This window comes from Amblyomma mixtum, chromosome 3 (assembly GCF_055824585.1).
Source record: "Amblyomma mixtum isolate Tamu chromosome 3, ASM5582458v1, whole genome shotgun sequence".
NCBI classification, from domain to species: Eukaryota; Metazoa; Arthropoda; class Arachnida; order Ixodida; family Ixodidae; genus Amblyomma; species Amblyomma mixtum.
Window position 1 is genome coordinate 369,605,965 of NC_143014.1, and position 23,340 is coordinate 369,629,304.

The following is a 23,340-nucleotide window of genomic DNA, read 5'->3' on the forward strand; positions in this document are numbered from 1 at the left end:
ACTTTTGGAGAAATTGTGAAAAGTCACGTGCACAAATGTGAACGCCGTGCTGCAAAGTGTTAAGCGAGGGTAGGCTGGATTGCCCCACTTTTTTGTACTTTATGTAAGTGAGAGGTTTTGAAGCAACCTCAGTTTTATTACCACGAAGGTGGACATATGTGCACAAGCACAGAAGGAGGCAATTTGGAATTGAGACTTTACTGTCCAGCTGTGCATGACTAGATAATTTGGTTATTTGGTGGCGACAGGACTGCTACACTCTTGAAACTTAATTTTTTTTTTGCAATCAGTGCGAGATTTATTAGTGTAAAAGACAATGCATCGGGAATTTTGAGGCTTTAGTTGAACAAATCACACATTAAGAAAGGACGAGTTGACTTTGGGACATTGAAACCCATTTTTGAAGACTTGGCAGAGGCTGAATAAAGGTATTTTGGGGATGTGGAACTGCTGCTAAAATTTGTAAACAGTAATTTTTATTCTCAGGTGTTCAGTTTGCTGGTTGTAATGACTGTGTGCCATTTGATTTTTCATCCTGTTCATCATTAGCTAGTTTTGCACATTGCATCCAAGCGTATAGAATCTGGAAGTTCAGCATTTTCAAGAGCCTTAAATAATAGTATTCATGGTCATCTGGCTACAAGACTGCTCTACTTTACCCCAATGCAGACTTGTAGGAGATCTGGTTTCATTAGTGTGTATGGCACAGTGCAGCTAATCCCACTTTGCACATGCATTGGTCACAACTGCTGCAAACATTTAATATTTATTTATTTGTATGTACTATCGGTCTAGTCCGGACTAACATAGGAGTGGGTTGAAGCATCGAATTGAGGTAAAAGCAGGTTGATACAATAAAACAATCAGTACAGTCAATACATTCAATAAAATAATGCAATCTATATGCACTACTGCTTTAAATATCACAGCGTGGTGTCAGCCACTAAGTTCACCTTTGCACCGAATCTTTTCCCACTCTTTTAAAAATCATCATCCAAAAAGAAGAAACGGGTACCGATGACGACCACAGCACTGTTGAATATTTCCTTACATGCTCTTGAATTTCACAGCAATCTTCCTTACTTCTGTTTTTCTTGTTTTTTTCCTTCTGTTGCTTTGCTCCCTCCACAGGCACCCCTTTGCATAAAACTGTTCTGCATGCTTTCACTTTTTTAGATGCGCAAATGTCCATACACTCAGAAGTGTGTGCGTTTAACAGTACTGTGATACCTCTGTAGGCACAAAATCGTCTGCAGTTAGTGTTATAGTGACGGGTGCCTTACTGGATAGGTTTGCTTGAAGTTGCATGTGCTGGTGGAAAGGAAAAATGTGCTAACGGTTGCTCTTGGATGCTGTGGTGGTGGCGGCAACTGGCAGGATACGAGCTGTGGCCAAAACAACATTCGTTACTGTAACGGTGGTAAATTAAGAACTCGTATGCACATAAATGGCACATACCGAAGACTACGAAAGCAGCTGTGTTTTCCCTCTGTCTCTTTGTATTAGTATTAACTTCCTTCCTGAAGTTCACACTGACGCATATGTGAGCGTGTTATCCTTCTTTTTAAAGGTTATCAACAAGAAAATTTATTTTTTCCCTTTCTCTTTTGCCAGTTCTTCTGCACGTGTCACTCGCCATTCTAACCCGCTTGATGTCTTGCCATTTATGCCGTTTCTGGACTCCTTTAAGTTTTAATTTTTTTTTATTTTTACAGTCGAATCATGGAATAATTTAGATAGCATGTTAAGTCAACTATCTGGCGATTAGTTTGTGTGACAGTTACCTAGTCATGTACTTTCTTAATGTTTATGTTGTGTTTTATGTGTAAATTTCTGTACCCACTCCTGCAGTGTCCGAACGTCACGGGATATCAGTATTTGTAAATAAATAAAAAATAAATGTTCTCTTGTAGGTATGAGTGGAAGAATGAAATTCAGACTGACCCTGAGGTTCTCATGGTAAGGTGCTGCTTTATCTGTCTTTCAAAATTTCATAGAAATTCGTAATCTCTTTTTGATGGGTTAGTTGGTGTACCAGTGAATCTTTAGTGTTTTGCAATGGCTTATTGCATTTGGGTCCAGAGGTTTTGATGACCTGAAGGCTAGGTCAGGCACTACGAGAGTTTTATCATTTGGGTGTTTTGCCATTGTAAGCATGCTTGGCACGGCATGCTGTTCTCGAAAGTTGCTGGCATAGTTTTTCTTTTTGTGCTCCTGTGTGGTCTGTTTACAATGTAAACAGTTCTTTCTTGTACCTTTTGTTATTTTTAATCTGGTCTTGCACATATGTAAAGTGATGGGTAGTGGTTGTACCTTGTTGTGCATATGTACACAAGTGTGAAACACATGCTTGCAGCATGGCAATGCATTCCATGTTCTAGTGCTACTTTTGGGCTTTTAGTACAAGACTTCAGATTTTGGAGTTTGGAGTCTCTTCACTGGCTGGTGATGCCTGCCATATCTTTCATCAGAGCTAAAAAAAGTGTCATGGTTGTCTGTCATCCTTGAACACGGTGCAGATTTCTTCACGCTCAATAAAGAGAAGAGATGCTCGCACAAGTATGTGCTCCCAAACATGACAACAATCCTTGTCGCTTGGTGCTGCAGATTTGAAAAAATTGCCTTATTTGAAAAAATGTAAAACTCTGGGACACCTGTGTCTTCACACTTCTGTCATAATGTGGTGCTTGTTTGAAGTTCAAGCTCCATTTGCAACTTGGGCTCAACATCGTTGACTCTCACAGCAAAGGGTACAGAGAAAATTTTGAACTGTTTGGAGAGGCTGCAAGTGTCTTGAAACTGAATTTTTAATTCTTTATTGAGATAACAGAGCAAATATGGGAAAGCATCTCAAGACTCTTGGGCAACGTATCCTAGTGGCTCGAGAGTGGGAAAGTGGTGCAGCTTATTCGCTTTTATTTGGCGCTGCCAGACTTGTAGTTTGGCCTTATATGCATGAACATCCTCGCTCATTTCCTTTACAATTTTTTGTTTCTCCTGAAGTTTTATGTTCAAGATGTCCAGGTGATCATATATGTCTGTGAGAAATCCAAGGGCACGAGGCAACTTCTCGCCTGACAGCTGGGCAGTTGGGTTATTTTTCTCCATGGAGCTGTCTATTTCCTCTTGGAGCTCAAAAAATCTCTTCACAACTTTTCCGTGACGCAGCCAGCGCATGTTCGTGTGGTATGGGATCTCCTTATGATTGCATTCTTCCTCTTCCAACGGAGAGGCGAATCGACGGTGGTTGAGCGCTCACAAACTCAGCAAAGTGGTTGTTTGGGCGTGTTGGTGAGACATAATATAAAGTTGAAGCGCACAACCAGACAAGGATGGTGAAAGAGATGAGAGACAAACGAGCGCTTGTTTGCCTCTCGTCTCTTTCACCATCCTTGTCTGGTTGTGCGCTTCAACTTTATATCACACTCACAAACAAATGAAGTTCACTGTAATGAACGCAACGTCCATGACTGATTTCATGTTCAGTGTCTTGCTGCTTAGTGCTTACTGGTATCAGATGCAGTGCACCCGCACAAACTGTTCAGTGACTCCGAGCCCTTCAAGCTTCGTTTGCAAACATCCTACACGACTGCTTCTGCTTCTGACTGTTGATGGAGCACTGTCGGATGTCGCACGCACTATCCACTCCCATTGCAAGCTGATGTATTCAGTTCCAAGCATCAGAATGATGTCCATTCATGTAGTGGTGCATTTCATCGGGACAATGTCCAGTAGCTCTTCTGTCATGTTCAGATTTTTGTGTATGCCCCTAATGAAGATGGTACACTGGGCGTTTTCTGTAATGTCAGTGCTTTTGTCAATGGCGAGAGAAAAGGCTTCGAAGTCCCGACATTGCTTCATTAAGGTGTTTTCAATGTTGTCGCTTATCTCAGCAATTCTCTCCAGAACTGTATTGGGTGAAAGGCTTATCGTTTTGAATTCCTGTTTCATGCTGGGACAGGTAGTGACTGCGGCTTCAAGCAAATACTTTTTCGCAAATAACCCATCGGTGAAATGTTTTGCAAGTTTTGGTTTTGATATTAGATGGGAAATAATGCAGCTTGCTATCGCCCCTTCTTCTGCTGTTTTGGCAGGCTTTTGGAAAAAAACTCTGTTTTCAGAGTGACATCTTCAGTTGATCCACTTTGTCGACCGTACTTGTCATGATGACAGGTCGCACGATGAACTCCTTGTTTCTTTAAAGCCTTCGACAGCAACGTTCCAACACTGAACTTTCACTAAAGCAAAAAGCCTATGTTCTTACTGCCACAAGAGGTGTAGAAAATATTGAAATAGATGTTGCAAAAGTGAAACACAAGTTGGAGCAGGCTATCACTGAGAGAGAAGGTTGTACTGCACCTCACTCCTTGAGCCCCCTTGAAGGCAGCTACCTGAAGTTAACGCAGATAAAGGTTCCTCTGCCTCTTTTCCTTTCTGCAAAGTAGTAGTGCCTTCTGCGGACATAACTTTTTGGCCGATTTCAGTTGTTAAACAAGTCTGGTGGTGAAGCTGACTATTGAAGCTGGCACTAAGAGATGAAACTTGGAAAGTCAAGAACGTCTGGGAGCCACAGACATGCAGTGGCATAATCTCAAGGTCAACAGCGGCTGCAGTGCGACGGCGCTCTTTGAGATGGCTTAACCACCATTCTCGTGATTGCAAGGAGGAGCCAACTTTTGAAGGCCTTGAGGCCATGAGGCTACATGCGGTGCGTAAACAAAAATAAAAGCTAGCTATGAACATGGAAAGAAGGCAGCATGGGCCACTGAGAAAAGAAAGGCAGCAGTAGAGCAGTGAGGTGTATGGAAAGGACAGAAAAGGGGACGAATGGTAGCAGCACTGGACAGCGTGAAGCACTAAGTAGCAGCGGTGTCAAGTAGCAGGGTGTTTAGCTGCACACGCTTCTTCGTTATTGCCTCTTAAATGACACTGAGGCTGTGGAAGACAACGCTGTGTGCGCACGCACTTTCGTTTTCATATGGAGTGAAACTTCCTCTTCACATTATTATTCATGGCCTGGCTTATTTGTACAGATATGGTAATGGCACAGCTTAGGTGAAACCAAAAACCGTGGAAACGTAAAATGTGATACCTGAAGATAAACAATTAGCACTTAACCCATATATACCTAAACTTTAGAAATCTGAAAAAAAAATAAAATAAAATATTTTTCTATATGAAATTTTTATTTCACGTCACAATTCATAATCATCTTTTTATTGGTGGTAGTATTTTTCTCAAGACTGATTTTTGAGCCATCCTGCAATGTAGGTTACTAGGCAGATTCGCCACATGTTACGAGTGGTAAAGCTTCAAGCATTTGACGACGACTTTAGAATCACATTTCTCATCACGTGTGGTGCTTTCCTTGTGACAGTGTGCAAAAATGATGTTTTTCTTGCAGAAACATCGTGCAGTCAATGGGGTTGAATTTCAAAAATGGCACCCAACACAACCCTTGCACAGGAAGAGTTTAGATACTCTTGAGCCTACGCTAACTGGTGCAAGCTTAGAGTTATTGCACAAAAAAAAGCAGCATCCTACATGTAGGGCACTAGGAATATATAGGTTAATTGGATGATTAGAGCAAGATGGGAGGTATTTCCAAGTTGCATGTTGGGAAACTAGTGCAAAAAAAAAACTACAAAAGAAAAGAGGCACACAGGAACACTTTCTCACAACTTTAATTTATTGGAAAGGCTACAGAATATGTGTCGTGGAAACAGGCATCAAAAAACGTAAAAAGGAAGAGGAATGTATTACCGTGACAAAAATAAGATCACTTACCTCGACTCATTTGTCAGGTAGTGATGCTTCCGTGCACGTGTTTTGTGTATATTTTTCAGACTTGCTTTTCCCACATTTCATCGTCACTTTAGTTTTTTTACCTTCGCCTTCCTTTTTGTGCTTTTTGTTGCCTGTTTTCACAATGTATATATATTCTGTAGCCTTCCCAATGAAATTTATTGTGAGAAGGTGCTCTCGTGTGTCCCCTTTCTTTCACCGTCCTTTTTGCGCTAATTTTCCTACATGCAACAACTCCATCTCGTCCGGTTTTGTATGCTTGTGTACTTCCAAGTGCTTGTTTTTCTGAATCATCACAAGTTTAGTAAGTATCCAAATTACCAGTCTGCATCCTTCCTGAGAGCCATGCCATTACCAATAACTGATATTGTACAGACACTGATATAGTAAAGTTTTTTGCTGGTCCGCTCGGCCTTGCTGTAGAGAGGTTCTACTTAGTGTGAAAGCTGGGGAGTATGGCTGGAAGGTCTGGTAGTGCTTTGCGCAGCTTGTTTTATAGCATAATAGCCATAATAAGAACTTACTATTCTGCACTTTTCAAAAGCTTGGCATTCTGTATTCATTAACTGCATTTTGAAAATGTTTAACAGTGGGGGAGGGTTTGTTCATGCATTCACAAATCTTGTGTGCTGTGCTCACTCTCCGAGGTAGTGCAGAGTATGCAGCTGGCTGGTATTTTTTATCACTCTTAGGTGAATGACCTGAAGTTGCTGCTGCATATCAGGTACAGGGCTTGTGTTCAGTGTCTCATTGTTTTGTTGTGTGCATCCACTTTCTTACAAGACGTGCGTTAATAGGCTTATTTCTTAATCCGGTACTTTTGTGGCCTCGTGCTTTTCAGGTGATCAAATCAAGGACATCGCGGCTAGATGAAATGACAAAGTTTGTTCGGTAAGAGCTTTCTTCGGTGTATGCCTGCTTGGCTTCAAGGTTCGAAACCGTACTGGATTACCTTCAAAGTCCTTGTCCTGTTTCGTCTAAAAAGGGACACTACAGACAAGTTGGTCAGAGGAAAGCATAAATGAGAGCGAGCCATTCTGCCCTGTTCCTTTTATTTTCATTTTGCCCCTCCTTTTTATGTACCAGCATTTCCTCCTTGCAAGAACTGTCGTGTATGTTATGCAAGGTGCGGCACCTCTTTTGCACCAGTCCCAAACATACAGAACTTCCAAACATCCCCCTAGGTACCCCCCAGCAGTTTTGCTCTCAAGTGTAGGTCATCTGTCTAATTTCTGCAGGTGCATTAATTTTGAACGAATCAGGGCGTTGCTTGCATAGTGTGACCGTGCATTATGCGTGGGCCTCGCAAGCGCAAGAAATTACATTAACACTTGAAAGTACTATTTAACAGTTGTGTACAAAACCAAGCAGGCAGCTTTTTCTGAGTGTGCTACACCTAGCACTAAGTGCTTGGTTTCAGGTGAATTTAGCATCCGTCATGTCGTGTACAGGGTGACTTTTATGCCAACTAGTGAATGCAGTAAATAATATTTAACAAAACAGTGAGCTTGGTAGCACATAAGGACTTTTGTTTGGGCTAGTAGGTGCGTAGTGTGTGCATAGTTCAGCACCCAACCTCACTTGTGTGTTTTTTCTTGTCTTCATTCTTTTCGTGCGGCTGTTTCTGTCAATTGATTGCACATCCTCTGCCCTTTTTTGTCCCAATAAATTTTGCCACAAATGCAGTTATCTGTACATTAATGTGAAAGCATTATTTGTCTCATTAGCTCAAAAGCCGGCATTTGTCGCTGCCCATGGCGTGCACAAAATTTCTCACTGACGTCGCCATGCTCTTGCATGATGTCAACAGTAGACCATAAGGTAGTGATGTATGCAGCAAAGAAAAGAAAGTGAGGGGAATCGGACCAAGGGCTTTCAGATTGCGAGCACGCGACGCATAGCACAGAAAACTGCGTTACTTCTTGACGAATGAAGGTGAACCTAGTGCATGCATCTCCTTATAGATGTGTGATTAGAAAGGAAAGGATCTCTAATTATCCTCACAACAGAGCTCAGCCCCGCCACGGTGGCTCAGTGGTTATGGTGCTCGGCTGCTGACCCGAAAGACGCGGGTTCGATCCCGGCCGCGGCGGCTAGAATTTCTTTGGAGGAGAAATTCTAGAGGCCCGTGTACTGTGCGATGTCAGTGCACGTTGAAGAACCCCAGGTGGTCGAAATTTCCGGAGCCCTTCACTGCGGCGTCCCTCATAGCCTGAGTCGCTTTGGGACGTTAAACCCCAATAAACCAAACTAAACAACAGTGCTCACGATGAGACAATGCTTTCACATTCATAGCACGTATACGCAGTCTTGAGTTCCCTCCATAATTTTTTTTATGAATTTCTAGTGCAACATGCATCTTCAAAACAAAGTAATTCCACGATCCTTCGGCAGTTCATTTGATGAATTTTCAACCATTATGATGTTTTGTGTGAAATTTCGTTCATGTCTGAAAAATTGCAGAGAATTTTTGCCTAAGTTCTGTAAATGTGCGAAAGCTGAATTGCATAAATGACAACGATGAAGACGGAGAATCTTCTGTCTGTGTCTTTGCGCTGCAGATGGAAGTTGATGAAGACTGCGGTAGACTGATCTGTTTTTGCCGCCACGGGTTTGACTCCCAGTCACGGCAATATTTATTTTATTTTATTTTATTTATTTCCTTTTGCACAAACCCACGAACATCGCAAGATACTTGGCACAGATTGGCAAACGCCACAAGATCTTGCTCGACGTTTACCCATCGGAATAGTGCTTTAGCTCTCAAATTGGTCATTTCCCTCTGTGCTAGAAAAACTAGCGAATTGGCCTCCTTGAAGCCTGAATATTCTGTTTAGGTTTAATGTTCTGTTCAGGTGGAAATAATAAGTAGCGCCTGAAAGGGTAAAGTACTTGACATGTTCACTGCGTCATGGGTTACTGGTCGGTCAACGTCATGTGTGCAAGCAGTGTGGCCACAAGCATTGTGTCACAGGGTGAAGCTGTAGAGCAGCTCAGATTCTTCAAAGAGCCCATGAAAAGCACACATACCAGGTTATTACTGCCATCTGTTGGCAGTTCAAAGAAGCTGTCTTCGCCAGTGGCTCACTGGTGGGTCATGCCACACCCAAGAAAAATTAAGGGTGGCCCAACGGTGGTCCGCAACGCACAGGTTGCTAAAAATTGTTGGAGCAGTGAACATGTTAAAGGGGGTACTAAAATACTTCTTTATTATAGTTGAAAATTTTTTTTTCTCAGTTTTGAACATAATGTGCATCTCTAATCAAACTATTTCCACGATTATTCAGGTGTTTACTTGATAAGTTGTAGCATTTCGATGTTGCTATTTTCATCAGTTATAACCCTTTGTACGAAATTTTGCATATCTCTGCGAAAAATCAACCACCAGTATTTTGCACTGGAAAACTAAGAAATTGTCTTAGTTATGGCCTGAATATACTATTTAAGCAGAAAAGTTTTTCATTTTGGTGCAAACAAAATTAGCGTGTCAAAGGATCAACTCTTTATTATCCAGAACCGCGAGAACACTTAATTTTTGCCTGTGTGTGCCCGCAAATTAAAAGTTAGTGGATGACATAAGTCCACCTATTTCTGGCTTCCAAGGGTCTGAAGTTGGAAAAGTTGAAAAGTAACTAGCTTAGTTATATGGGCCTATTTTTATGTTAATGGTCATTTCTAGATCTTACTTATTAATAAAGGGGGTACAGGATAGTTACAATGTACAGCTTTAGGCTAGTTGGTAGCTTATTTCTAAATAGTCAATTGCACAAAACTAAAAACTGATTGATTGTTGATTAAAGTGACTCTAAACGCACCTTTTCTATAAAGATTTTGTTTTTTAGTGCAGTTGATTAGTTTCACTTCTCACTATCATCTTTGTTTGGCGCAAAAGCTGTTTTAACCAGAAGGTTTTCTGTATCACTTTGCAGTGGTTGAATTCATGACTTTATCCACAGGCTACAATTGGAGCAGTCACTTGTGACTTGTTGCGAGCACCTTATCTTTCATAGTTTTCATGCTTTTTTGCGCCTCACATTGTTATTATCAGCTCACTCTAAAAACGCTGATCCAAATTTAACATTGTGTTTTTTGATGATAATGTGAGCATTATATTGTGGGAGCAAAACATGCATCCAATAAAAAAAGTTGTCAGCAGTTGTTGTTGGAGGTGTGCAAATAGTACTTTTTCCAAACTGAATCGAATATGAATACTGTAGCATTGCTACCGAATCAAGTATTATGAATAGTTTGGCTAAAAACCGAATAGAATACGAAATGAATAATGAGAGAGCCAAATGGAATACAAATAGAATATTTTTACGAATATTCGCTGCTTGTGTGCAGATTCGATGAGCAGTCGTGTGAAACAGGGAAGTGCTGCTTTCGCAGTCGTAGCTGTATCTGTTAAAAGACTCAACATTGATCTCCGTTTAGGGGGTTGCAACACAGTCAGTGTATTGACTTTATCATTGGCATGTTATTTACAAAGGAAAATTACCTTTCGCTGTTGATAATGGAAGATAATAATCTAGCACCATATCTCTGTGCATGAGACGGGTTAGAGCTACTTATGAGGCATGGCCTCCAAAGTCAGACATAAGGGGTGGGTTTGCTGAATCTGCCTGGGACCTGCTGTGTCATCTAATCTCTGAGGCAATGTATGAGGATTACGAACACCGCCACACGAATGGCCGCACCATGGCACTGAACCCTCCATCCAATACCGATGCATATACCAATCATGGCAGAATGATGCGCAACATGTATGGTCCTTGTTTCTGGAATGGTCGTGGGAGAAAAAAAACTGTAGGCGTTGTTCGAACTTTGCACCTATTATTTGAAAATTATTAGAAAACTTGAGGACATATTATATTCGTTTCGAATAACTTTGAACATACTCTCTTTTATTTGTTCGAATAATCGAATAGGAGGATATTTGGTTCAGTTTCCAAACCAAATATTTCCGAATATTCGCACACCCCAAGTTAATGGACGTTGCATAGAGAGGTGTATGTTGAATTCCCTTTGGCACTTGCCATTTGCACTGTTTTCCCCTGAAGCCTGTGTCCTCGCACATTCCAGAAGCTTTGGTTGGACAGAAGCAACACACTCATGTGAAAATTAAAATGATCTCTTTGCAGGGAGAACCATCCGTACGAAGTGTGTGAAGTCATATCCACACCGGTAAGTGCTCTGCTGTGTTATCCCCAACACGGAACAGTGGCATCAGGGCTCTGTGCACTACAGGTGTATTTTTTAGCTTGAAATGCTGTGCTTGGCATATGAGGCCAATAACTGCCTTAATTACATTATCTACAGTAATTGGCACAGGTTTGTTTTTACTTCTCTGACCTTATTTTCAGGAAGAGTAAAGGTTATTGATCAGTTGGTTGATTGAGTAGAAAGCACCTTGTGCATTTCAGTCGCCAAATTGAAGTGGTGCATTGTTTTTTCAAGTCATGATTTGTCATTGCTTTTCAGTGGCCATTTTTTTTTTCTGTATCTTTAGGTGCTGTTTTTGCCAATTCTTTTGATTATGTAAGCTGTAATTATAGCGTGCATACCGTGCTGCTCACGGTATGCACGTTACAATTACACAGCTGCATTTTGTGATGGCTCTGTGTACTACAGGTGAAAGCATAATCCTGTTTGTGTTTGTGATTGTTTATGTAAGGGAAATACAGATGTTTTAGACTGTAAATATCATATCTACAGGAACTGCACCGTGACTACAGCCTTCAATAAAAAAGGAGGAAATACCGAACAAAAGGGGTGTCACACGAGGCAACATAACTTTTGCATTGTCATTCACTGCGTATCTGCAGTAAGCATTCAGAGGGTTGAATTGGGAAAAACGAAGTATGCAAAAGTTAATGGGGAACACCTGGGCGTTTTTCGACATTGTACTTCTAAATGATTCAACGCTTGAATTGCAGTGCACATCAGAGGACTTCAATAGGAAAAGTGCACAATGATAGGCTTGAGAAAAGATGTGAGGAAACAGCACTTTGGGCGAGCTGTACATTATTCATCTCAGAAGGGAAGTGCAAACCTGTTACATTTTTCTGGTTTACTGCCTGGTTAGATTTTTCTTTTTTCTTTTTTTTTTCTCGCGGTTCTTGCTTTGCTATTTGTCGGTTGTTTTGTGGCATGGTATAAAAGTGAGATTTTTCAATAACATAGTTGTGAAATAGCGCTTGTGTCATCGTCTTCCTTCCCTTTTGAGGTGACTTTATGATAGGTAGTGATGTACTGGAATGGTGGAGTACATCTTTCTTGGATATTTAGTGGCACAAAACTCGACCAGTTGGCTACGTGATAAGCAAGGTGATAGGGATATCGCTGGAAAATAGAATAAGAGCGATGTGGATTAGCATTGTGCATTTCAACATCAAAAACAAATCAGGTGGGGTGATGAGATTGAAAAAAATATTCTGAGATGGGATGGCCACAGATTGCACAGCTTAGTTTAATTGGAGATTGAAGGAAAATGCCTTTGTCTCACTGTGGATTTAATTTGGCGGTTGACGAAGGTGATAACTGTATACTACAGAGTACTGCAAGAATTCTTCAGGACACTCTGCCGTCAAGCTGAAGCAGCAGGATAATGCTTGAATGTGTAGCACAGAGAAGAATAACCTCCCCGTCGCTGTAAAAAGGCTTAAAAATGCTTAAAAATGCTGCAAGCATTCACACTCTGTTTCCCTTGTGCTAGGAGCCTTTTCAACCATCATTTATCAGAAGTTTGATGGTCTGGAAATCACACCTCTGACTGACAACAGCACGAAGGGGAGATTGAGAGATCTCTCACGATGATTTCGATACTCGGTCATGCGTTGTTCGAGCAAAGCAGCTGTTGTCAGTGATTTCTGCGGTTACTAATTATGCCTTTAGTGTCCTTTTAAGGTTCGCACTAGGTTATCTGCCTAACATGAGGAAATATTCAGCATTGTACAGCTAAAGGCAGAATGTGGTAGAACATGAGTAGCTTTCACCTCTACATGCTGATTAACTTGAGGAAGTCCTTGTAGTCGCCAAAATAGCGCTGGGTTTTAGGGTTACCTTTATCTGGCATGTTTGACAGACTCGGCCCTTCAGTTGTATTGGAGAGTTCGTGAGCCTTTTGCATATGCTTATTTTCAGATTCAGCATGGAAACCCACCCTACTTAAAGTGGATCTCTGAAGTCGTGCCTGAAGCAGGCGACGGGGGCGTCACTTCTGGAACAACCCCAACCCAGTCGAATTGAATGAAAACAAGGTCCTTTTTTCCTTTTTTGACTACAGTGTGTGAGATTCCTGGAACATGTGAGCAAGTGAACAATTTCTTTTATGATTTTGTGTGCATAGGCTGTGTTGTACATATCTGCGGCTGTGACACAGCAGCCTGAGCACCCCACTGCCAACTCCTAGAGAGCACCCACAGGCTGTTCACAACCATGGAGGTGTATTGTTTGCAGACGCTTCATTCAACTGTTCTAGCTTTCAGGGCTGTGTAATGACTGGCCTGAATAAGTTTTATATCTTTCCTGCAGAATCTTTTGAAATGTGTGGCCTTGTTTGTGAAGAAAGTAGAGTTGCAAGTGGGGAATATTCTTCCGAAGCTGGCATACAAAGCACCCCTCACACCCTCAGCACAGGCAGACAGTGGTGGCCGTGCTGTTGAGAACAAAAGCAAGCGACACATGCAGACTCAAGTGGTGTTTGTTGCTGTTTTGAACAATAAAAAAAAATTGAAAATTAACCTGAAGCAACGCATGGGCTATGAGGGACACCTTAGTGGAGGGCTCCGGGTTAGTTTAGACTGCCTGGGGTTCTTTAACATGTGCCAACACTGCACAGCATACAGGTGCCTTTTGCATTTCACCTTCAGCAGGTCCATTGACTCAGTAGCCGAGCACTCTGTTACTGTATTGAACAGTAACGCTCAATAGAAAAACTTGTCAGAAACATTGTGATAAGGAATTGAGAACTTTCCACTTGGGAAGAAAAACTCTCCTAGGGTTTATGGGTTGTACTGATGGGCAGCATTGCCTCGAGGCGACATTCCGCAGGCGAAGGCGTGTACATCAAATTCGCTTGCACGTTGTTAGACCTGGGCCCTTGGTTCGTCTGGGTCAGCTCAGCCAGGCTGAAGCCCCAGGGTCCCATCTGTATCTGCTGCTGTGTAGTGACGAGGATGGACGAGCTTCGAGGAGTTCACAAGGGGTTTGTTTACATATTTACAAGAGTTTATATCAAGCACGTGAGAAAGACATAAGCATGCTCTACACAGGCCATCTGGCTGTTAAATGGAGCTCAGTGTCCCCAAGTCCTTAGGTGGGGAAATGTAGTCCATTAAGCACTTTCCAGTGAGTGGGACACTTGTGTAGGCTTGAGGAGCCGCCCACCGCAGGTGACGTCACCACTGCACCCTTGCAACTGTTCTGGTGGCGAGGGACAGCTTCCCAGCAGCAATAACGTCACTGCTGGTACATTTGTACAGGGGAGGCAGCTCCCGGTCTTGTTGACTTAGGGCGTCTCAAAGAAATCATCTGCACTGCTAGTAAAGTTGTCTTCTGGTCTCAGTGGCCCGTGGGAAAAAAAACTGCTGCCTTTCTCAGGGAAGAGCGGTACTCCTTGTTTCGCACCTTCCGGCAGGCGTCTGCTTGCGCTATTGTGTGCACCCAGCTGAAATCACTGGTTGGCGAGGTGGGGACTTGCCCCTCCTTCCTACAACACATGGAAGGAATCTTTGCTGCTATCGCTGCGCCACCGCCTTGGCTGCGCTGACACCTTTTGCCCGACGGGAGAGTCAGCGTGAAAATCCACTCAGGCTGGATGGAGGTCGGTTCCCGATCATAATGGCATGCAGAGCTTCTGAAGTCGAAGGCAGTAAATGCGAATTTTTACGCACCAAAGCTATGCTGTGAGTCGTGGCGAACTAGCTACGCATATTCAATGCCAAGTACTATCGTCCAGAAAAGTAAATGGACCACCACTCCTGTGGCAGGAGCGACTGCGAAGCTGCACAGCGGTGCTGCTATTGTGACATTAGAAAGGAGGGAGAGAGTACCTAGGTGCTTATTGCTGATGACTCAAACATGAGGAAGTGTGCTGGAGCTGTAGTCGAGCAGGTAAAAGGAGATAGGTGAGTATCAGTCAGGACTTTTCCAGGGAGGACAATGTATGCGGTACTTAGATGAAAAGCAAAGTGGGAATGTGGCAGGGCGCAATCTGGTAATGGTAGAGTTGGGACTGAATGTTGTCCCCAATGGTGACACCGTACAAGTGGTGGACATGTTAGCTCAGGTTAATAGCACAGCGTACAAGTGGTGGAAATGTTAGCTCAGGTTAATAGCACAGCAAGTGCTGATCGTGGTGTGTACAGTGCCGGAGGTGCTAGGATGGGACGAAGAGGTTGACAGGGACGTGGTGACTCTTAATAGGGAGGTAACGAAGTTATGCCTGAAGAAAGGCTTCGAAGTGGCTGAAATAGGGAAGTGCGTGGAGCAGCTGGGCGTTGGCAGAGGGTTTAAATGAGATGGCATCCATTTTACTGGAAGGGTGGGTGCAGAGATCGGCTGGCACCTGATGGGCCATGTAACTGTTTTAGGGGGTCCACGGGGGCACCTGGCCACAGTATAAGAATATATTTGGGTGCTGACATTGCGCCCAGCGGCGCAACCAGGCCTTGTCCGCCGCTCCTCGTGCTTCTCTTGAACGCAGTCTGATGCATGGAAGCGGGGGGGGGGGGGGGGGGGGGGGGGGGGGCGTTTTTGCAATGACGGAGGCGCCGCAGTGCACAGGGCGTTACCAGCAATACTTACTCTAGTGTGACATTAGCCATCTGTTTTTCTTTAATAGTTTTGTCAGCATTTGTGTGTGTGTTTGCCGCTTTGATCTTGATATTGCTTTTTCTTTCTGCTCTGTGTATCCGGCCAGAACACTTTTTTAGGCACCTGCCCGTTTCAAAGTGAAGGCCACACTATCATCATCACCATTAAGTGCAGCTGGCTGGCTGCTTTTCTGTTTGTGGGCGCGTTGTATGGATATGGTGGCTAGAAGGAGAGGTGTCAGCATCGTCGCGGTCGCGCCGTGTTCGGAGGCGTGCTGGTGTTTCATGCCGCCACGAGGCGGCGCGCGCGGCGCCACCGAGACCCGTCAAGAGCACCCGCCGACCGCCGTCGCCGCACGTTTCGTCGCCTACAGACAGGTCCGGGCGCGTGTTCTCACAACGTCTGTGGTGTGCTGGTTTGAATTTCTTTGCAATCGCTACGTACCGACGTGACAGTGATGTCTAAACAGCAAAGACATTGTTTTGCACCTGGATGCAAGGCGGGGTATGTTTCGGCCCGCAAACAAGGGAAGAAGGCGTCTCTCTTTGCTGTTCCCGTCGACGATGAACGACGCAGGGCCTGGGAGCGCGTGATTCCTCGTGCTGACAAGCCATTGGAGAAGAACTGCGTTGTGTGCGAAGCTCATTTCGACGAGAGATTCATCGTCCGTAGCTACAAGCATGTCATCAACGGCGAGTCTGTGGAAATCCCTCGTGATAGTCCTACACTGACAGACGACGCGATTCCCATGATATTTCCGAATGTGCGTGCTTACCTCTCAAAAAAGCTGCCTCCAAAAAGAAAGACTGTGTCGTCCAATGGAGGTGCGACTTCCAAGCGTAGAAAGGTTGACTCCATTCACGAGGAGCCGCACAGTGCTGAAACCGTCGTTCCATCAAGCTCGAACGGTAGCGGCAGCTACAATATCTTGGAGGGTATGACGCAAGAAGACCTTCCAAGTAAGTACTGGGCGAAACATGTAATCCCAAAGGACACGGACGTTGTGGCGTTCTCAGTGGTGTGTGCTTCAAGTGGTGGAACTCTGTGCTTTGAAAAGTTACTTTTGTGTTCAATTAATGCCTCAACCTTTCATTGCACGGCATATGTACAGGGTGTTCTTGTAAAAGCAGTGGATGTTGACAGAATTAATGATGTTAAGGACCTCCTGTTCGAAATGGATGCCATGATTTCTTGCGAGGGGTTTGAAATGGAAATAGGAATGCAAAGTGCGCAAATAAAAACAAAGCACAGACTCCATGGAGGGAAACTTCACAGCCTCGCGTGTTGTGGAACAGTCCAAAATAGAAGCCGATGCTTGCAGTGCAAGTACCTTCGTAAGCTGTTGATAAATCAGGCATACTACAAGCGTACAAAAGCGAGACAGGCAAAAGCTAACCTCACACAGAAGCTAACGCGAAAAAATGCGCAGCTGCGACGGCAAAAGCGCAGCATTGCAAAGATGAGTGAGACCATAGAAAAGATGAAACAGGAGAACGAAGCTATAAATAGCTCTAGTTTTGAAGAGAAGTTGCAAAGCCTGCCAAAAAAACAGCAAGTGCAGGTACGTGAATGCTTTGAAGCATCAAAAAGGAGGAAAACAAATGGGATGATATTTCAGCAAGAGTGGATTCTTGAATGCATTGTGATGAATATAAATAGCCCGCGTCTTTACGAGCACATTCGTAGGCTCAAGATCATGGTTTTACTGAGCCCTTCATGCCTGCGTACCTATGTCCGTAAATATAAAAGTGGTTTTGGCTTTAATGAAGAAGTGCTCACGGCTGTTGCAGAGAAAGCACGCACTATTGATCCGTATCATCGACACGGTGGCATACTCGTGGACGAAATGAAACTGTCCGAAAACTTGACTCTAAACAGCAAAGGGCAAGTCCACGGTTTTGTTGACCTTGGCAAGTACAGCTCACCCGGGCAAGAAGGTGCTAAATGTGACCATGGCCTTGTAATTTTGTTTCAGCCATTCACAGGCAGATGGCAACAAATTCTCGGTGCATTTGGTGCACGAAGCAATGTAAAGGCAGATGTTCTGGCCAAAATCATTGCTGATGCTGTGATTTGTGCCGAGAAATCGGGGCTCTTCGTGGATTTTGTAACATGCGATGGGGCTGTGTGGAACCGCAGCATGTGGAAAATTTTTGGTGTAAGTGGGAAGCTCGAAAAGACAGTGTGCAAAGTAAAGCACCCAGTGGATCCAAGCCGGTATTTGCATTTTTTGTCAGATTTCCCCCACCTGGTGAAATGTGTGCGTAATGCTGTAACCTCCAAAGGGCTCTTAACACCAGATGGTCGAGTTAGCAGCGAATATGTGAAGGAGGCCTGCAAATGCGACACTTCAAGTTCAGTGACCCTCAGGGCAATGCCGCATGTCACCGTGGCTGTTTGCCAGCCTAATGGCTTTGAAAAAATGCGGGTCAACTTGGCGTTCACCTTCTTCAGTGAGGAAGTTTTAAGGGGCCTGTATGTCTACAACAGCCAAGTGGAACACTGCTATGGCGCTGGCTCTACCAAGGCTACTTCTGCATTTGTCTCTATGATGAGAGACCTCATCGATGCCATGACATCGAGGTACTCAAAGCGAGGTTTAAGACCAGACAGTAAAGAAGTAGCAAGCATCAAATGCTTTCTGGAGTTTTTAGCAACCTGGGAAAAAGCTGTGCCTAAGCAGGGTGGGTTCCTGAGCGAATCAACAGCCGAAGGACTTCGTGTTACTCTTAACAGCACACTTTCCATCCTGCTCTATGTCACGAAAACCTTGGGGTTTAAGTACCTGATGACTTCTCGTTTGTGCCAAGACTCGCTTGAAAACCTCTTCGGGATACTGAGGCAAATGTCTGGCTCGAACGATCATCCTACACCGACACAATTTTTGATATCTCTTAACTGCCTCAGTTTTTACAGCTTAGCGCAGTCACCCTCCAGTGGCAACATTCCTTCAGCAGTCCTGAGCAGCCTTCTAAGTCCGGGCACTCACACTAATCCCACGAAACTACAGAATAAGCTGGATGAGCTTCTAGATGTGGGTCGTCTCAACGAAGTTCATGAAATGATTGTGGCGTGTGAAGTACTCCCTGACCACACTGAAATCGTTGGATGCAGAAGTGACTCCCGGATCACTTATTACGTCAGTGGCTATGTGGCCCGGAAGATGTTGAAAAAGACCAAGTGCAGCGAATGTAGCAGGCTTTTGCTTCACCCTGAGGACTCGAGCTTGCTTCCGGCAGAGTCATGCCTCACACGTTACATAGATAGAGGTGGCCTCCTGTACCCGTCTGAGTCCCTAGCAGATCTGGTCAAAGCTATGGAGGATGCTTTCACCTATTGCTTCAGTTTCAACCAGTTGAAAACTGATAGCATCATGGACCTCATCTCTTGCCTGTCTGTGAAGAGGTTAAATATGGTCGGCTGTGAGCAGCACAAAGTCGAAGTGACGAATCAAATCATTCGCTTCTTCACACTAACAAGGATGCATTTTCTTGTTGCTGGAGAAAATGCGTGCAACCAAAAAAAAAAGAGAGAAAAGATGAAGTTCTTGAAGTTGAGACGTACTACTTAACTTTCATAAAGTTATCACAGCCAACAAGGTTTTCTTTTTTCATGTTATTGTACATTGCCCACATTGTGTTGTCTGCTGTTACTTTTTAGTAATGTCTTATTCACATTGTTACAAAGGTCTCAGGCCCCGCCGCGGTGGCTCAGTGGTTACGGCGCTCGGCTGCTGGCCCGAAAGACGCGGGTTCGATCCCGGCCGCGGCGGCTGAATTTCTTGAAGGCGAAATTCTAGAGGCCCGTGTGCTGTGCGATGTCAGTGCACGTTAAAGAACCCCAGGTGGTCGAAATTTCCGGAGCCCTTCACTATGGCGTCTCTCATAGCCTCAGTCGCTTTGGGACGTTAAACACCCATAAACCAAACCAAAACAAAGGTCTCATTAGCAAATTTGATGTCACAATCTGGCTGTGTTTGACAAACGTAGAAATCGGTTTTCATAAACTGGTTTATGACTACATCTGTGTTTGGCAATCAAATCTCAATGCCATGTGTGTATGCCCATTTTAGCATTGTATATTGACTTCTTTTTACTTGCCTTATTTACTTCCTTTAGCCTAGTTCTTGTATAACTTGCAGTTCTCCCCTACACTGATGCATATTTTTTGTTCATTTTCTTTTGATGGTGTTTTTGACGTTCAATTGTAAGAGTGTGTCAAATAAATGTCTTGCTTATTAAAGCTTGTACGAAATAGACCTTGCCTTTCAATGTGCAAGTCATCAAAATAAAGCGTTCAAGTATGGTTGCTGATGCTTCTACTTCAATTGAGATGTCATGGAGAACACCGCGGCATCAAAGCGAAAACTGCACGGATGTTGTTTTGGTGACAAGCTCACGGCAAGTAATTTGATTCGCCATCTTCCAGCGCTTCGGAGTGCCAGCGGCGCACGCAGCTAATATACAGAGAAGCAATTTCAAACATAGTTTTCAGTGCCAATACACGCTTTGCTGCGAGCCTTCAGAAAAGTGTGCCAACTAGTCCGCCAGAAGAAGACCCGTGCCCCTCCGGGTCCGCACGCAGGAGTCCGGGGAGGGGCAGCGTCGCAGCTGGAAGACTAGCAACGATATAGTCGCGCAGCTTCTGCTGCCAGGCGGGTAGCGTATCGTTGTATGCTAAGGTCGGCACTTCTGAGTATGGTCTCCCATTCCTCTGCATTATTAATTCATGAATTCTCGCTCCCTCTCCGGCGCGCCGATGCGAACACCTCTCCTTCTAGCCACCCATGTAGCCACCATAGTATGGAGTTATCTGCAACAGCTTGTAACAAATATGTCGGCTAATGGTGAGCACTGTTGTCGAAGTACTCTTTTTTTTCCATTCTGGCCCATCGACACACGCGTGAAAGCAACATCACTCAGAAATTTGACTCGGGTGGTCTTCTGTACCATTCTAGGTGCCTTTCCAAACTATAGCCGGATATAGCTTAAAGGTGCCCTGCGATGTAGATAAAGCATGGGGTCTTTATTCTTTGTATGCAGAGTAAGGGACATTGTGAGTCCCGAACGCGCAATGAGATCACCGAAATCATAATATTTGATATTTTAATCTTCGCTAGAAATGCTTGTTTCGAGCCGATGGTGTCGCAACGCGGCGGCCATTTGCGGCAGCGGAAATGAAGCGGCATCCAGATAGGGCGCTGCCTTTCTCATTGGTTGGGCGTCCAGTTTGCATATTGTTCCTTTATACTTGCGAAATGAATCCAAAATATTATGTCTCTGAGTACTGAAAGCTTTTCGCATGCCACAAAAACTGGAAAGAAGCAGGGAAAGCGAATGAAAACTAACAAGAATACAGCTAGGGGCGACACTTTCCATTCCGCTTCAAACCTTCGTGGCAGCCAGCGCTGTTCAAAAAACCTTGGCTCAAACCAGAAAGCGCGCGCGTCGAGATCGGCCGGGACCATACCAAGACGGCAGCGAAAAAAAAAGCCAATCGACAAGAAAGGCCGGACAGGAGAGCGGAGTCGAGTTTGGGGGGGGGGGGGGGGGGGGGGGGGGGGACGGCTACTGCCCACCGCCTTCCAGTCCGACTAAAAAAGAAACTTCGGGGAGCTTCCTTTGTTGTTAGTCACCCCTGCCCTGAGTACGGCGTCGCGTACACGGGGGGAAGACGCCGTCAAAATGAGCGGATGTCTACAGCCCCCACAAAGCAACAACTGCATGCACGCTTCCGCTGCGTGTGCGCCAGGCGCGGTTCTGATTGGTAGCGCCCAATCTCGGTACTGGGTGAGTGAAATGGGCGAGTGAAGTGCGTTTTCGTCTGAGCTTTTCATTTCGAATTTTCAGAGTGGAATAACTTTCGTTTGCATGCTCCGATTTCAATAATTCTTTTTGCTCTGGTCTCTGGAAAGCATGATGAATCTATTTAATGATATTAACTGGTACCGAGGAAATCATCGCGGTGCCCCTTTAAAAGCTCCGCCCACATTCAGTACCAGTGCACAGAATTCCTTCATGACAAAAAAGTAGTACTATAGTAGTACGTTGTTAAAACTTCTCTTGTCACCTAAACAATAAGCTAATCACAAGAAAAAAGTATTAAGGTCTAAAATTTTATCACCTGGCTTTTTAATAAAGTCAAACATTAAGAAGCTGATTTTGTTTACTTTTGTGACTGGATAGCGGAATAATACAGTATGCCACGGACAGTGGCCCAATGTTAACAACTACTGTTTTTTTAAGTTGGATTCGTTCACAGTTTTTCTTAGCTCCAGAAAATTGAGTGTGTCTAGTACTTAAAGGAATATAGACACCTAACTTTTGGGTGCGTGTTTTCTTCTTTACATTAAGGATTAAGGCATTATTATAGTAGTATCCTCGTACGACTGCTAAATAGTTTATAATCGGATTTCTTTCTCGTGCTGTTTCGGTTTCGGTTGCAACAGCTGGATGATGAACGTGACGTCGAAGAGAGGTATAGGTCACATGAGGCATGAAAAACTACAATTGGTGCTTCTACATTCGATTGTCATTCCGGCTCTAGAGTAAGGCTGGCTCCAGCACTGTATGGAATTAAAACGAAGCAGAGACTATATCCCAGTTTTTCTATGCCTCACTTGACCTATAACCTCTCTGATGTCACAGCCATCGATAGGCTGTTGAAACCGAAACAGCATTTAAAAAAAATTCTATTAGAAATTATTTAGTGGTCATAGGCAAATACCACATGGTGATTCTTGCATAGTAGTGTCTTCCGCATCATTATAGAGAAGAAAACATGCCACTAAAATTAAGTGTCTGTATACTCTTAAGATTTCGCAACTTTGCTGGAAATTTTTGAGTTTCCAAGGTTGGGTGGAAAGGTTCATAAAAAAGGGCCCACACTTCAAGTAATCAAATTTTATTTACTTTTGTGGCTTCGCTTTTTAGCGAACTCAATGAACCCTAACAAGAGTTCCCAACGGGAAAAAATAAATCACTTGAAGCCAAAGAGAAGTAATAGTGTGGCGTATGTGCTTACACTACAGCACGGTGTGTTAAGTGTTACAGGGTCTCATAAAAATGTACATTGCCTTTCTTGTGCGAAATCATTTTCTCCTTTTCAACATAACCGTGGCGACAGTGTAGTTTCCGCCCTATGTGTGTGTGTATAGCCGCACTACTTAGCTCTTTTTGCATATCGTTTATTCCATTGCTGTCTCATTTATATAGCTTGCATGTTGAATTAAGCACATATTTTAAAAGTAATATCGGGCCAGAATAAACGTGAAGACCGCCCATATACGATACGACACATTTTTCTCCTTGTTCCATCAGCTTCAGTGAATAGTTAGTCTGAGTAGTTCTACATAAACAGTGATTATGCCATATCACACCGTTGAAAAATAAAATACGCATTAGTGTTCGCATTTGAATTCGGCCCGGTATTACTTAAAGCATGCATTACTTTTGTATTACGCCCGCTGCAGTGGCTCAATGCACGGTTAGGGCGCTCGGCTACTGAACTAAAGTTCCCGGGTTCGAACCCGGCCGCGGTGGCTGCATTATGATGGAGACGAAACTGAAAATGCATGTGCCATACGATGTCAGTGCACGTTAAAGATCCTCACTTGGTCGAAATTATTCCAGAGCCCTCCACTATGGCACCTCTTTCTTTCTTAATTCTCTCCCTTTTTCCTTTATCCCTTCCCTTATTATGCGTTTCAGGCAGTGTTGC

General features: G+C 43.9%; 1 protein-coding gene across 5 annotated transcripts in view; it reads left to right on the forward strand.

Annotated features, from left to right (window-relative positions):
- The window catches only part of LOC149356740 (protein CutA homolog), a 51,438-nt gene that overhangs the window by 13,288 nt on the left and 14,810 nt on the right, over nucleotides 1-23,340 (forward strand). For 3 of the 5 annotated variants that reach the window (XM_089584303.1, XM_089584299.1, XM_089584302.1), the window contains exons 4-7: nucleotides 1,914-1,959; nucleotides 6,647-6,696; nucleotides 10,947-10,989; nucleotides 12,949-13,340. In XM_089584303.1, coding sequence (XP_089440429.1) covers nucleotides 1,914-1,959; nucleotides 6,647-6,696; nucleotides 10,947-10,989; nucleotides 12,949-13,053 — 244 coding nt within the window. In that variant the 3' untranslated portion in view covers nucleotides 13,054-13,340. Of the gene's footprint in view, nucleotides 1-1,913; nucleotides 1,960-6,646; nucleotides 6,697-10,946; nucleotides 10,990-12,948; nucleotides 13,548-23,340 lie in introns of those variants that run through there. The other 2 variants (XM_089584300.1, XM_089584301.1) reach the window with 2 other exon arrangements.